This window comes from Chiloscyllium plagiosum, unplaced genomic scaffold (genome assembly GCF_037043375.1).
Source record: "Chiloscyllium plagiosum isolate Xiang-an unplaced genomic scaffold, Cpla_swu_hap1 HiC_scaffold_3, whole genome shotgun sequence".
NCBI lineage: Eukaryota > Metazoa > Chordata > Chondrichthyes > Orectolobiformes > Hemiscylliidae > Chiloscyllium > Chiloscyllium plagiosum.
This window is the reverse complement of record NW_028270141.1, coordinates 30,137,617-30,154,430: the sequence shown is the minus strand read 5'-3', so window position 1 is coordinate 30,154,430 and position 16,814 is coordinate 30,137,617. Positions and strand designations below refer to the sequence as shown.

The 16,814-nt window shown below is 40.3% G+C and overlaps 1 protein-coding gene across 4 annotated transcripts in view; it reads right to left on the bottom strand.

The window, feature by feature from the left end:
- The window catches only part of arhgef10 (Rho guanine nucleotide exchange factor 10), a 279,666-nt gene that overhangs the window by 148,125 nt on the left and 114,727 nt on the right, over nt 1–16,814 (bottom strand). For all 4 annotated transcript variants that reach the window (XM_087978293.1, XM_043679118.2, XM_087978304.1 and 1 more), the window contains 3 exons: nt 15,217–15,333; nt 11,585–11,677; nt 9,701–9,871 (listed from right to left, as the gene is read on the bottom strand). In XM_087978293.1, coding sequence (XP_087834419.1) covers nt 9,701–9,871; nt 11,585–11,677; nt 15,217–15,333 — 381 coding nt within the window. The remainder of the gene's footprint in view (nt 1–9,700; nt 9,872–11,584; nt 11,678–15,216; nt 15,334–16,814) is intronic.

Sequence of the window (16,814 nt, the reverse complement as noted above, 5' to 3'; positions counted from 1 at the left end):
AGCCCTCATTTATTAGATTTATTCCTAACTTTCATGCTTTCTGATTTAACATATTGCAGCTGGCTTCCTGCTGAATGTTAAGGGACAACATCAATTTAGATGATCTATTTAAACAAATAATTGATGTACTCCTAGATGCCCTACTGCCCAATTTACTGAAATTAGTATGGATGGGAGGAAAGGTAGGCACCAAACTAGAAGAGGCATCACATCAGGTGGTACCTAAAATCCAGTGCCAGCCAATGAAGAAACTCTGGCTTGAGTCAGGAGGTCAAATATTATCCCAAAGCAACACGTGTATTATTTGGGCAGGAACTTTAGCCCATAATTGGAGTGCTGCAACTTTCTGATAAAGCACTAATGGGGGCCTATACATGTCATTTCTCCTGAATGCAAAAAATCCAATGGTACCAGGAGAACAGAAAGGAGATTCTTTCTGGCCAATACAATTTTCTCAAGAAGCACTACTAAAAATAGATGAACAGGTCATTTAACACGCTGTCAAAAATTCTGTGCATAAATTGACTACCAGGTTTTCTTACTTTACAACAGTGATTAAAAAATACCGGCTATGAAGCACATTAGATGTCTCAAGGGTACTTTAAGTTTTTTGTTTTTACATCAAATGAAACTTTTAATCTTTCATCAGATGTGGGTGTCACTGGGAAGGCCAGCATTTGCTGCTGATTCCTAATCAGCTTTGAATTGATTGGCCCTCTAGGTAATTTCAGAGGGCAGTTAAGAGCCAACCACATTCTGTGGATCTGGAGTCACTCATTAGCCAGACTAGGTAAAGATGACATATTGCTGAAAATGTGTTGCTGGAAAAGCGCAGCAGGTCAGGCAGCATCCAAGGAGCAGGAGAATCGACATTTTGGGAACGGGTCCTTCTTCAGGAAACTTCAGGAGAGGAAAGATGACATATTTCCTCTCCTTAAAGACTAGATAGCTTCTAACGGCATTCTACATGGTAGTTGTTAGAGGAGCTTTTGTTTACAATTCCAGAATTTATTGAATTCAGATTTCACCATCAGCCATGATGGGATTTGAATCTATGTCCTGAGACCATAAGCTCGGGGCTTTGGATAACTCGTCCAAAGCCACTGGCTCTTGTGATATAGGAGGCAAGTGCCAGGTTGGAAGAATGGCAATCAAACTGTCAGCACAGCAAGCAAGATTCAATATTGGGTCAGACAACAGATTGTAAAGATGTCCAACTGATACTGCTGATTTACAAGTGAGAAGCTGCAGGATTCCTCTGACTAGACTGGGAAACAAAAAGAGAAAGTCAGATAATGGGTTGGCTGTCAAAGGCATATCTGCTCAGGACTAGAGATTTAAAATAGGGGGATTCAAAGAGAGAAACTGGGGTCAGGAGTGAGACACTGCTTCCAAAACAGAATGGAGGCTAAGGGAGGGGCAAATAGCTTAACAGGTCTCAAAGGGAAAAATCAGAAAGAAAGTGGCGAAAGAAAAGGAAATGTTTTTTTTTAAAAAGCCACAGTATCACGTATAATGTGAACAGCAGATGTAACAGAGAAAGTGGTGGCAAGATTCACACTGGGTAGCTGAATAACAGGAAACTGTTCCCGGTCACTGTCAATGTCAATCCTATCAAAAGCACCATCTGCTGGCATCACACGGGAAGGTAATTCCACATGGACTGTTCAATCCAACTCATCTGTACCAGAGTTCAGGACTCACATGCGCCTTCTCCCACTCTACTTCATCTCACTGTAGTAGGTACAAATATGGGAATATTCCTCCAAACCAAAGTTTTAAAGAAACGTGACTTCTATAAATGTTAAGATATTATTGTGGATTGCAATAGTAGCGCCAAAGTAGTGATGCGGCAGTGCATTAGATGCTAGCTTATTGGAGGTAAAAGCATTGAGCTAAATAATTATCTGAATTGCTCCTCAGCACTAAGTGAAGCAGAAAGGCAGCACTGGCTTCAGGCAAGGAATTGCTTATAGAATAAATCTATCAGCCAGTATGAATGTCAGCACTATCTGTCAAAACCAACTTACATTTTCCTAGCTTACCAATACTCAAAGCAATGAGGCAATTGTATTGTTGTAATGACCACGGAAAGCATCCAACTCTTTCTATGCTGTGTGCAATTTGGAATGTGGAAAGAAAAGGTTGCTGCATACAATACGAAAAATAAAGTAAATGTTGGCAGTATTTTCCTCTTTAAGAGCAACCAAATCGCCATCATTCATTCAAGTGGTGAGAGGGTAAAGACTTAAAAGGGACCGAAGGGGCAACTGTTTCACACAGAGGGTGGTGCATGTATGGAAATGAGCTGCCAGAGGTGATGGTGGAGGCTGCACAATTACAACATTTCAAAGGAATCTGGATGGGTATATGAATAGGAAGGGCTTAGAGGGATGGGGTCAAATGCTAACAAATGAGACTGGATTAATTTAGGATCTCTGGATGAGTTGGAGCAAAGGGTCTGTTTCTGTGCTGTACAACTCTATGACTCGAAGCTCTGTCTGCCATCAGCTGGACATAAAATATCCCATGACATTTCTCTTTGAAAGACACGAGGAGAATTCCCTCTGGGATCAAAGCCAATCTTGTTCTTTAAACCAACATGATTAAAACAGATGTTTTGATGCATTTGTCAGATCTTGCTGGATATAAATCGTCAATTTAGATTACAGTTGTGACTATATTTCAGATGTACTTTGTGGTCTGCGTGGGTTTCCTCCTGGTGCTCTGGTTTTCTCCCACATTCCAAAAGATGTGCAGGTCAGGTGAATTGACCATACTAAGTTGCCCATAGTGTTAGGTGCATTAGTCAGGGGTAAATGTAGGGAAAGGAGTCTGGGTGGGTTACTCTTTGGAGGGTCGGTGTGGACTCGTTGAGGTGATGGGTTTGTTTCCACATGTAGGGAATCTAATCTAATCTAATTTAGCATTATGAAAATCACTTTATAATAGCAAGTAGGGGACCAGCAAGCTCATTTGGCTGGACACTGGTTTGTGATGCAGAACGATGCCAAAAGTGCATTTCAATTCCTGCACCGGCTGAAGTTACCATGAAGGGTCTACTTTCTCAATCTCTACCCTTGCCTGAGCTGAGGTAACCCGCAGATTAAACTCCCATCAGTCATCTCTCTCTAATGAGAGAACACATCTGCTGTCCTCTGGGACTATAGCATTTTTACCTATAATGGCAAGAATTTCTTTCCATTATCTCTGCAACTTTGATATTAATTAAATAATTTGTACATTTCAACAATTGCTTCACTCTCATGCTACTTTTTGGTAGTGGTGCCTTGAGGGATCTCTCCCACGATGACAGACTCAAACTCAAATTTGAAGATCTGATATAGTATTTTCACTAAAAAAATCTGAAACAATATTTTATTTCAGCTACAATTGCCTTTCATCACAGACAGACATTAGGAATCTCATGCTACCATAATCTGCGTGACGAATACACATAGTCTTCTTAGTATATTTTGAGCAGCTGTTAATTTGTAGAAGCTGAGCAGATGGTTTCACTCTCATTAATCCAGTTATTTGCTAGCTCAAAGATGTGCTAATTTGTTTTAAATTGACAGAAATGTGTGGACACTGCCAACAGTGGTAATCTTTACAACATGATCCATCATACACTTAGGGCATATACACAGGGAGAAGACATCCATTTTTCATTTGTGTAAATAATATGTGAAATTAGAATAACATGAGATTAACTTTCTAACACGTAGTTTGCTTCTGCTAATACATATTTTTGGTAGATTGTATTAAATTTACAATAACTCAAAATCCAGTTTAACTTGTTCTCACTGTACAAAATAGAGGCAGTTTTCATGTTTTGCAAGCATCAGCTTTCAATGCAAATACATTTATCCACACCAACTTGTTAGAATAGTCAGAGGCATTCCGTCTCCTCCTAATTTTACTTTTGAAAGCTGAATTTAAAGGCTATGTTCTTTTCAAATAGAGTGGGTTGAGTGAAAAGATATGCAGAGTAAGTCTTAACAACTACATTCATTTTGTGCTGTAGCCATGTTGTGTTTCTATTGCTTGTGCCACGTTTTATCCCCTATTTTGGCCTGTCCTGAAAACCAGAAGTTGGGGGCTTTGAACGCTCAATCTAGATTATGGAACTATCTGCTAATTAGACATTCACAAGCATATTCTCAGCAATGCTACCAAGACCTTGTTTATTTTCAGACTTCACATGCACAGAGATGATGGGTGTGGGCCATCGCATTAAACTGTATGTATGCTGTCCCTGCTCCAATTCTAATGTTAGCTAGGAAATCCTGAGATTTTGATTCATCAGGGTGTCCAAAGCAGAATGGTGGACAATCTAGAAGTGATGGTGAGCTCATGATTCTTTTCTTGTCCTACCTCTTGGCTATGGTGATGTGATGAGGAGATGCTGATTAATTAAAGTTTGCCAAATTGCTTATGTACCCTAAGGATGGTACTGCATGAACAGGAATGCATATTGAGCCAAGTGGTAGAGACCCAAATGAAGCTTGAATTTTTTGCAGTTATGCTTACCCTGACATGGTGGTTACCACAATTGTAAAGTTTTAAGACGACAGGAGGGAAGCCAGTTCCATTGTAAAATACTCAGCCTTTAGCCTGCTTTATTATCCACATTGTTGCTATGGCTGACCCAGTTAAGCTTGTCACAAATGATAGGGCATGATGCTGAAATTCAGAGATTTCACTTGTTGGAGACAGTCATAGCTCAGCACTAATGCTCCACTTATCAGTGCAAACTCTGATGTTTCCCAACTTCCAGTGTGGTCTTGAAAGTCTGCTTGTGTGTCAAAAGAGTTGTGAATGGAAATGAACATTTCAGAACCATCAGCAAGTATCCTCACTCTCAGCAAGATAGGGAAAGTAAGTTAACAATGGTTAGGCAGAGCATTGACAGCAAGTGTCCTGTAATCACAACCATCTTCCTTTCATCGGTTATGACACAGATATTGAAAAGCTTTCCTCTTGCTTGTTTCAATTCTCAGTTCTACTAGAATTTCTTGACACTACATTGGCTAAATGTTGTCTACATGTCACGCCCTCACTGGCCAGTGGAAACCATTTATTGTAGAAATCACCAGAGACTTAACCATATCACCCACCTTAAAAAGCCAAGATACATAAACAGAAAGCAGGACATAAGACCAGTGCTTCATAGGAGGCTCACTGATAATGTTACCTAGCATGGTGATGAAATGTCTGAAAACAAACCTTCCAGCTCAGCAAGCAAATGTGCAACCAGAATCTCAACCTGAGCTATGAATCTTATCAAAAATCACAGAGACTTAACTGCTAAGATAGGAAATTTTGTTTGCACGGCCTGCAATTTTAACTTGTTCTTTTGAGTAAGTGGGAAAGGAAACCTATTAAAATTTGGTAGGATCCTTCATTAAGTTTATTCTTACGAAGCCATTGAAATCTATCACTATTTCAATTCCAGCCTTCAGTGGAAGTGGCTTTGGCTTTCCTTCCAGAATACCCTAATGGGAAGAGGGACCAGGATTAAAAGTGGAAGAGGTTTTGGACATTTCTTTGTAAAGTCCTTGTAGAAGCAATGTTTGAGTCTCTCCAAACCAGACTCCACTCCTCTAGCCTGACCCAGTAGGACTCCCCTCCCTATGAATTGTTTCAAAATCAGGGACAGTAGCAGTTTCGAGCCCCCCCCATTCTTCATCTCCCCTCGTCGGCCAGCTGGCACGTCTTGTCAATTTCAAGCAGGAATCGAGGCTGTGCAGATATAAAAATTATTTGAGCTCTTACTGGGCTTACCACAAACCATATTTTCCCTATTTCCAGCGAGTGTTAAAACCTCACTTTAATCCACCTACAAAGCAACTAATTGGAAATCAGGACACATCCTAATTTCATATTTACTGTATCTACACTGACAATTGGTTGTGAGGCTTGATCTGCTTAGATATTGTCAGCATGACAGTGTATTACTAAAGAGCTGAAAATGTGTTGCTGGAAAAGCGCAGCAGGTCAGGCAGCATCCCGGGAACAGGAGAATCGACGTTTCGGGCATAAGCCCTTCTTCAGGAATGAGGAAAGTGTGTCCAGCAGGCTAAGATAAAAGGTAGGGAGGAGGGACGTCGGAAATACGATAGGTGGAAAGAGGTCAAGGTGAGGGTGATAGGTCAGACTGGGGTGGGGGCGGAGAGGTCAGGAAGAAGATTGCAGGTTAGGAAGGCGGTGCTGAGTTCGATGGATTTGACCGAGACAAGGTGGGGGGAGGGGAAATGAGGAAACTGGTGAAATCTGAGTTCATCCCTTGTGGTTGGAGGGTTCCTAGGCGGAAGATGAGGCGCTCTTCCTCCAACCGTCGTGTTGTCGTGGTCTGGCGATGGAGGAGTCCAAAGACCTGCATATCCTTGGTGGAGTGGGAGGGGGAGTTGAAGTGTTGAGCCACAGGGTGGTTGGGTTGGTTGGTCCGGGTGTCCCAGAGGTGTTCTCTGAAACGCTCCGCAAGTAGGCGGCCTGTCTCCCCAATATAGAGGAGGCCACATCGGGTGCAGAGGATGCAATAGATGATGTGTGTGGAGGTGCAGGTGAATTTGTGGCGGATATGGAAGTTTCCTTTGGGGCCTTGGAGGGAGGTGAGGGGGTAGGTGTGGGCGCAAGTCTTGCACCTCCTGCGGTTGCAGGGGAAGGTGCCGGGAGTGGAGGTTAGGTTGGTGGGGGGTGTGGATCTGACGAAGGAGTCACGTGGTCTTTACGGAATGCTGATAGGGGAGGGGAGGGAAATATATCTTTGGTGGTGGGGTCCGTTTGGAGGTGGTGGAAATGACGGCGGATGATGCGCTGTACATGGAGTTTGGTGGGGTGGTAGGTGAGGACCAGTGGGGTTCTGTCCTGGTGGCGGTTGGAGGGGCGGGGCTCAAGGGCGGAGGAGCGGGAAGTGGAAGAGATGCGGTGGAGGGCACCATCGACCACGTCGGGGGGGGGGGGGGGGGGGGGGGAATTGCGGTCCTTGAAGAAGTGTATTACTAAAGTCAATCAGAATCCCTTCTAAACCTATCCGCCCAATTTTGAGTGAATATCATGAGTGTCCTTCCTGAAGAGTCTCTGCCACATGGAACAGTAACCTGCTGGCTTCTCTCCAGGCCACCAGGATGCTGCAGCAACTGAAATTTATTCTGGCTACCATCTAGATCTCAACATAAACAAGAAATATCCCAGGAACATAAAGGTAAGGCATCCAAAACTGCAAATGTAATACTGGAAAGCAGATAATCTTCAGAAAAGTGGGGATTGGACTTGATTTGGAGCAAATGTTGCAGTAAGGTAGAGTGGGACTTTCAAAAAGTGAGCACAAGCATGGTGGGCTGAGTGGCCTCCTTTTATATTTATTGATCTATGAATCCTCTGACTCGGAAATGCCCTTCACTTGCTCAACTCCAGGACATATTTCCACAGTTCAGGGTCCAATTGTCCTGGAGGGAGAAACGGAATCTGTGCAATGGATAACTTGACAAGTTGCTGCATTTTGGAAAGGCAAGTCAGGGCAGGACTTCCAGGGCAAGGTCTTGGAGAGTGTTGTTGAACAAGAGTCTTGGTGTGCAAGATTCATCGTTCCTTGAACGTGGAGTCATGGGTAGAAAGGATAGTGAAGTAGGCATTTGTATATTTGTCTTTATTGGTCAGTGCATTGAGTATAGGGGTTGGGAGTCATGATGTGGCTGTACAGGACATTGGTTCGGCTACTATTGGAATACTGCATGCAGTTCTGGTCTCCTTCCTTTAGGAAGGATGTTGTGAAACTTGAAAGGATTCAGAAAAGATTTACAAGGACTTGCCAGGGTTGGAGGAATTGAGCTATAGGGAGAGGCTGAATAGACTTGGACTATTTTCCCTGGAGCACTGGAGGCTGAGAGATGACCTTATAGAGGTTTATAAAATCAGGAGAGGCATAGATAGGGTAAACAGACAAGGTCTTTTCCCCAGGGCGGGAGAGTCCAAAGCTAGAGGTTAAAGATGAGAGGGAAAAGATTTAAAAGGGACATGGGCAACCTTTACAGACAGAGGGAAGTATTTAGATGGAATAAGCTGCCAGCGGAGGTGGTGGTGGCTGGTACAATTAAAACATTTAAAAGGCATCTGGATGGGTACATGAATAGGAAGGGTTTAGAGGGGAATGGTCAAATGCTGGCAAATGGGATAAGATTTATTTGGGGTGTCTGGTCGGCATGGACGAGTTGGACTGAATGATCTGTATCTGTACTGTATATATCTGCAACTTGAAGTTATGTTCTGGGTGACATAGCCTGCCATCACCTGTGCTCTTCCCCTCCTTTGGAGCTGCTGGCCCACTACCAGACTACAAGATATAAAGAACATCATGAAGGTGCTCGATGGAAATCAACAATGGATGAATGCATTAGCATGCAGTTGGGATGACTCTTCATTAATTCTTGCCAATAAAATACAAACACTAATTGTAAGGAAGTGACAGATAACGTGAGTAAATATATGTAGAGGTAAGAGGCATTCCGTTCCCAGTTGTGTCCTAAGTTGTCAGGTTATTTTTTCCCAAAAGTAATGCAGTTGTTCAGTTGAGTTTATTATTGATGTGATTGGATTTGAAAGTGATGCAGTATTTATAGGCTCTGTCAGACACATCTTATCTGTGTGTTCAAGTGTGTTTTATGGAAGCTTTAAATAGAGACAACCTTGCATTTACAGATACCTTTCACAACTTCACAAAAAAGTGCATTTTAGTTCCTGAAATACTTTTGTAGTCAATGTTATACTGAAGGGAACTCTGGTGGCCAATTTATTGCACTTAGCAAGATTCACATACAGGAAAGAATGGGACGAAATTGAATTCATGGGTGCTCTGAGGTCACTTAAAGCTGTGAAGCAGAGTTGGTGATGTGCACACACATTTCCAGTTTAAAGTGTGCCTGATAACATACTCATAAAAGGACTTAGTGTCGGCAAGTAACAGAGATACAATGCTTAAAACCCAACTCCTTTTTCAAGTACATTTTTCTGAACTCTAATTTGTTTCATTACACTCTATGAATTGTCAGTCCAATTAGTTTTTCATTTATTTCTTAAACAAAAATCCTTGCAGCACATTAATTTCATCCCATAAGAACTACACTAGCACAATATCAGTAATTGATGAATAAAAATTGTAACCAGTTGAAACGTATGAAGTCCACAATCGAGAATGAAGATTTTAAATTCAAGAAGATTGGTGAATCTCCAAATGGGGATAAAGCAACATGCATGATTGACGAGTAAGGTTAAATGGATGGGAAGAGAAGGCTGGGAAACAGGACAAGCATCAAGCCCCATGATTTATCTCCCCAGCCCTGTTCGCAATCATCATCACCACCTCTAACAAAAAAATGCCCAAAGTTCATTTACATTGGCAGTTTCAGTAATGGCCAGCCAATTTATAAAGCCAGTTTATACCCAGACAGCAAATTAAAAATCAACTCCTTTCTACTGTACAAGATCTTCAACATTATGCTGCATCTGTACAACATCTGACATCCACTGGAAAATGTTGGAATTGCACCACTACTGGTCTCACTCAACCGGTTTGGCTCTTAACACTTCAAATTCATTCACTGTACATTCTAGATTCGGCTCATCTAATAATAATTTCTATTTTTATTAAAACAGGGCTGATGTAATTATTATTTTCAAATATGGAAGCAGCAAATTCTACCTTATTCAAGTAACGCTCATTCATTGCTTTTGCAATCTGCTTCATTTCACAACGCTGGTCTGCTTCCCGTTTCTGTTCGTTTAAGTACTCTGCTAATGTTTCAAGCTCAGTAAGAGCCATCTGAAGAGGTAGTCTATCAGAGTGTCCCTTTGGAGTGTTCTTTAGCATGTCCTGAGAAAACAACATTTATCTCATCAATTGCAGAAAGAGAGAGAGAGAGAGATTTAAGGTCATCCCAAATTAAGTTTTTAGTAGATTATTGTCCAAACTATAAAAGTTTGACTTTTTGTAAACATTGGTGGCAGTCAACAAGTATGAAACATTTATCGTTGAAAAACATTCAAATTAAAGAAGTATCACCTTACTGAATTGACTGAAAGCACAAGTCACCAGCAGATTGAAGAATCTAAACTAAAAGGAAATAATATGTAGTCATGGCCAGCAAGGTGACAACATTAGTATGTGGGAATTGAACATGTTTCTGTCATGCATCATGCAACACAAGTACACTAAAGCATTGTTCAGCCATCTGCGCATTGCAATAATTTTCTATTCCAGTTTCAGGTTATCATCTCCAAATATACAAGTAAAATTTTCATTTTTAACAATGACAATATGACTCTTTCTTTTGGTTGAATTGGAATCGACAACACAGGAGAGAAGTGACAGCACTGGAGAGAGTGCAGAGGAGATTTATCTGGATGCTGCCTGGGTGGAGAGTTTCAGTTATGGAGAGAAATTTGACAGACTGGGTTGTTTTCCTTGGAGTAGAGGAGACAGAAGGGGGACATGACTTAATTGCATGAACGGACATAGCTGGGGTAGACAGGAAGGTATCAATGACCAGGGTGGGGGGCATAGATTCACAGGAGGTTCGGAGGGAATGTAAGGAAAAATATTTTCATCCAGATGGTGGTGGGAACTGGAACTCACTGCCTGTAAAAGGTGGTAGAAGCAGAAGCCTTCATAACATTAAAGTAGCACTTAGGTGCGCATTTGTGATGCCAAGGCATACAAGGGTTTGGGCCAAGTGCTGGAAAATGGGATTAGAATAGTTAAGTGGTTGCCTTTGACCAGCATGGAATCAGTAGGCCTTTTCCTGTGCTGTAGGCCTCTACAATTCTATGCTGTTGACTTTGGGACTACATGAAAACTCTTCAAATTTATTTCATAGAGAGATACAAAGAGCTTAACGTCAATATTTTGGACAAGATTTGAACTCAAGTCTTCATTATAAAACTGTATATAAAAAATTACAAAATCCTTTTGTTTAGTTTGTTGTTTTTAATGCAGTCAGTCAGAGATTCAGGAATTCTCTCTAATGTTTTACAGATTTCTTCTGTCACTACTCCAACCATAAACACTCAGACTTATAGAATGACTGATCCTTCTACCAATTTTTAAATAGTACTCTGAAGTTAACATCTCTTCCAATTCCAACTGGCTCACCAAGATTCTATATCAATTAAACAGTAGTAAGACATAGATCTCTGGATGGCTATCATCTGTGATGGTGAAAATACATTCAGAGTGAAGCAGAAAGGAAAGAACTCATGTAACTTATTCCCAAGTTTTATTTTTCAGCTTTATTTCCTTATTTTTATTAATGTTAAACATCATTGTAAGGTTTAACTTTTAACTTTGTTCCTTATTTCTTCCTACCTTGTTCTTAAGTTTTTGTACCTAGGCACTTTTACATAAGATGGCACCGTATGTGGTGAGATTGGAAAACTTTTCATTGTACTCCTGTACTTTTGTCCTTGGGTATGCATGACAAAATCTAAATCTAAATCTAAATCTAAGCTCCAGTCCCAAGTCATTGGCAGTAAATAAATGATTTTACAATCCATATCTTAATAAGTGCATCCAGAAGAAAGTATTTACCTGTAGCAAAAGAATGAACTGTGGAAAACGTTGAATTGGCTTCATCATTAGGCCATACAATGTAATGCGATCAGAACTTGACTCGTGGCATTGCTGGGGAGAAATATGACACACTTAGTGCAACAAGTAGATACCTCATGGCTAATTTGGTTACAGTAAGTTCAATTAAGTTTCTTTTTACATAAAACTTTAACTATTTTAAATAATAACTGCTTGCTTACAATTTATTGAGACATGATTCATTCACTAAAAATTGGACATGGCTCTGCAAACTGGCAACAAGAGTAATTTCCTGGATAGCTTGGACACTGGATGACCTGGGGACTAATTTCAAGGTGTCACAGCACTATTAAAGATGCGTTGTTATTCAAGTCTTTCAATACGTCATTGCTTGGCTGGTCAGCTGAGACTTGGGGATAATCAGAGGAATCTGCACTTGAACTGTGGATGGAACACTGGTTAGACCACAACTGGATAACCGTATAGTGTTCTAGTCTAGGAAGGATATGCTTATACTGGACAGAGTGCAGAGGTTATCTATCAGGACATTGCCGGGGTTGAAGCTCTGACCTAGGAGGAAATATTGAAGAAGCTAGGGCTGTATCCTTAGAACAGAGAAGGTTGAAAGGGAACTGGATAAAGAACTGCAAGGTAACAGTATGCAGAGTTAAGGATAGGAAGGCACTTTTACCATTAGTACAGGAGTCAATAATAAGGTGGCATAGATTTAAGGCAAGAAGGAGGAGGCTTAGAGGAGAGTTGTGCAGAATTTTATTTCACTCAGAAGATGGTGAGAGTGTAGAACTCATTGCCCACAAGGGTAGCGGAGTTTTAAACTCTCATAGCACTTAAATATTCACTCCTCTAGGGCTATGGACCAAAAATGAAAAATAGTCTTGGTGTAGTCAGATCTTTGTTGGCCAGCATGGACAAAGGTGGGGAGAATGGCATCCTTTTGTGATGTAAACGTACGTGAGTCTATGTGCATGGAACGAAGACCAATCCTAGGAATATTCCAGAGACTGCAGTAGCATTTTAAAGCAATTTCCCACATTCCAGATAACTTTGGATTCTCTTCCACAATGTCTTGATCTACAATGCCTGCATTTTGAAGAGGAGCTGAGATGGTAAGGTGAAGAGTCCTCCTGTCACCAGCTGACTGAGACTGGGTTGCAGTTCAGTGAAAACTGAAGATTTGTTAATGTTGGCACTGAGAGACAGGTTGCGTTCATGGAGGATCTGACGTGAATGTTTAGCTTAACATCAACGACAACTACTACAATCATGACCGGAAACGTAGATGGGAGCAAAAAAATGCCAAGGATTGCGACCACCTTATTGCTTCATCCCTGGTCTTGCTGTGACTACAGGAATCCAGTTATGCAATGAACCTCAATCAATCCAGTAGATTTCTACTGATCCAGTGAAATTTTATCCTGATAACTCCCAAGTTTAATCATGACTAGCCCTTTTGTTAACTTGTCATAGGTAAGAGCAGCACACAAGCATCATCTCTGGAGTTGTCAGATAGGACTGTATTCTTCTGCCAATCAATATTGCCAGTTGAACAATGGACCATTAGTATGGATTTTCAGGCTCTGGACTTGAGCCAGGTGTCTTCCTAACAGGTCCAACACTTTACCTAAGTCATAGATGAATGAGGCAAAGCAAATTACAACATGCATGTTTCAGGCGATGATCAAACAACTCTTAGAAGCAGCTATCCTACCCATCACCTCAGTCAAGAAAGGTGCAGACATTTCAGAAAATAAACAGCTGAACGTTGAATATTTTAAAGAAATTAAATCTGCTCAATTTGGAATACTATAAGAAAATGTGAAATGCATGTGTAAGTATCCTCCATAACTTAACTTCAGATAATTAACTGTGGACAAGATTGACAGCTCACAGGTCAAGTTATTGTGAATCATAGCCAGTGGCTTCACAGACAAGGAAATCAGTACCTACAGTTTCTCTTTTTCTTGTTTTCATTTTGCAAACAGTTTTTACCACTGCAACTACTTTAGAATTAAGTTTTATTTCAGCAACACTTGATGACAGGATTTAAGGTGATTCCCATTCACATGCAACTCATTAGTTTCCAAACATTTTACAATTTGCAGAACTTTCTTCTGGATTATCTGGGATCCTCAGAAGGGCTATGGGTGCTTTCCAGTACTTTATCGGTGAGAACTCAGCACTCATTCAAGGGAATGTAGGGAATCATAGCTTGTTGTAAATTACTGGAGCAAGGGGGCAGTTGTAATTGGTTTTCGATTTATGGCTACAGATCAAAGGAATACACCATAAAATGGCTGAATTTTTAAAAATATCCTGGCCTGTAACAAGGAGTTAAATCTGCAGCATAATAAACATCTCCAAGTTTAATATATTATTGTATAATCTCTCAAATAGATAATGATTAAAATTAACAGTTACAATAGTTACTATGACACAGTTGGTTACATGAATAATAGGTTGAGAACTAGGGTTTGGGAACATAGCTCTTAGAGATTACTGGTGCTGTAACAGAAGTCCAAACTATTGTTTTAGAGAACATGGTTCAAATCTAGAAATGGCAGTTTGCCAATTTGGGCAAACAAAATCTGGTTTACAAAAATCTGGTGTTAAAAGACCGATGCCAGGAAAAGTGACCAGGAATTTGTTCAATCTGACTTAACAATTCAACTCATCACTAATGGCCGACTGCAGTCGAAGTCATCTGCTCTCTGAAGTCTTTGAGCACGCTACTCTCGTGTACCAATAATACCTTCTCAAGAGCAGCTAGGGATGAGCTATAAACACCAGTTTTACCAGCAGCACTCACTTTCAGAAATTAAATAAAAATATGTCTGCAATTAATAAAGAGGTCACTCTACATCTCAAGGGTAGGAGCTCTCAAAATTATCATTCAAAACTGTACGGCATGAAGTGTGCATTGGAGAGGCTGCAGAGGCTGTGTTTATTCTGAGCAGATACAATACACCCTGTAAAATATTTGAAAATTACACTTTGCTGCAGTGGTAAACAAAGTGCAGCAAAATAAAATTAAGTAAATTACTTTCATTTAAAAGCACCTTTACAATGCAGCACAGCTTGTGAAAGCACTTCACAACTGAAAAGACCAAAAACAGCTGTGGGAAGATAATTTGATGAAATGATAAAATGATTTGTCAAAATGAGGATTTTGAATTGGTAATTATGGTCACAAGATAGAGGGGTGCAGCATTCCGGTGTACTGGGGAAATAATAGTTGGAAGCTCATTGTACTATCAATCCAGCTGTTAAATGCATTTGCATATTGTTGCCTTTTTTTCTTCTTTAAGTTTCTCTTGCTGTGAATCAGCAGCATTCTTTACACGCAGCCAATGTTGACTGGACTACAAGTGAGTCTTAACCTTATTCAATATTTACCTAAGTGGACTTTCTACCTGGGACTTCACGACACAAATCAGGAGTGAGATCTTGATGAATTTTATCTTCTTTAACTTGGAGACACATACCATCTTGATAAAATTGGGTACAAATCATGAGAACTTCCTGCTTGCCATTGTGACAGCCCAAAGTGTGGTGACCGGAGGTTAATTTTTACAAAGGAAACAACATTTTACTTTTCGCAATGATTAACTTACTTTCAAAAATTCCAGAAAGGCAGGTTTGCTGGCACACACTTTCTTAATAATTCCCATGGCAGTGCTAAAGTTGTTTACATATTCACTATACGCATCAAGCACCATTGACTTTGAAAACTGGAACAGAAATAAAACAACAACTTTGAAAATCTTATACAATAGTTTGAAGTAGTTCAGCATCTGAATTCCAAATTTTACTTGATAAATGAGCACCAAGTTTATTTACCTTCCAACTCAGGAGGATTTCTCTTCAACAAAGTTTTTTTTTCCATGTTTGAGTGAACTTAGATTGCAGAAAATTTTCTAGATCAGTTTGAGAGTGAAAGGATTGAGTTTCAAATACAAAATGAATTTTAATTCTGAAAGGTATATTTAAAAAGGGGCAAAGGTCAAAGTGAGATTTTGCAAATATATGCATAAGCAAACACTGAATGATGGGAGCTTTCTTTTAAATTATTTCATTATACTGTCCATTCATTTTTGCTGACTAACCAGATTTTGCAATTATATTTCATGGATATTTCATCTATTGGGATAAAAGATCACAAATCTGAATGCTGCTATTGTATGAAACAAAAATTATCTGCAGGAACTTTGAATATTAAATAACCTCCTGCAAGTAATTGATCTAATCAAATGCAACCAAGCAGCAGAAATTAGAATTTTCATTCAATTATCAACTTTCATTCATGTTTTTTAAGAAATTGTTTTGCATTTCATTACAGCTGGTGAGATGGTTAATGGGAGAATGGCTGATGGCACGAAACTGCCTCACAGCGCCAGGGACCTGGGTTCAATTCCCGCCTCGGGCAACTGTCTGTGTGGAGTTTGCACATTCTCCCCGTGTCTGCGTGAGTTTCCTCCAGGTGCTCTGGTTTCCTCCCACAGTTGAAAGATGTGCAGGTTAGGTGAACTGGCCATGCTAAATTGCCCATAGTGTTAGGTGAAGGGGTTGCTCTTTGGAGGGGCGGTGTGGACTTGTTGGGCCAAAGGGCCTGTTTCCACACTAAGTAATCTAACCTAATCTAATCTAAATTCTTCCAGCAAGTCTTACTGACATTTTAAAAAGGTGTTCAGTTTCATTTCTTACATTATAATAAAAAGGAATCTTTTCTTCTGTTTGCTTTGTCTCCAAAACATTCTGCCACCACTTTCTAAATTCTCTCCCATTTTTTTGATCACTTGATTCTCATACCCTGTGACATACCTATCACGCCTTCCTTGTTTCAGCAATCTGCCTTTTTCTTTCTGATCAACTAATCAAACATCTATTAGAAAATATAGTACTGGTATTGCCACTGATGTTTATCCTTTGCTGTCAATACTGTATGCCCCTACTAGTCTCTCCAAATTGTGGTGTCAGTGCTATTCGTGCCACACTAGTGCAAAGAAATGGTTATCTCCAACAAAGGAAAAATCTAACCCATCTCCTTTGACATTCAAGGGTATTACCATCACTGACTGTCCCACTATCAACACCTTATGGAGTTAACATTTTCCATAAACTGAACTGAACCGAACCACCCATGTCACTACTGTGGCTGTAAGAATTCTGTGGTGAATAGTTTTCCTGACTCCTCCAAAGCTATCCACCATCT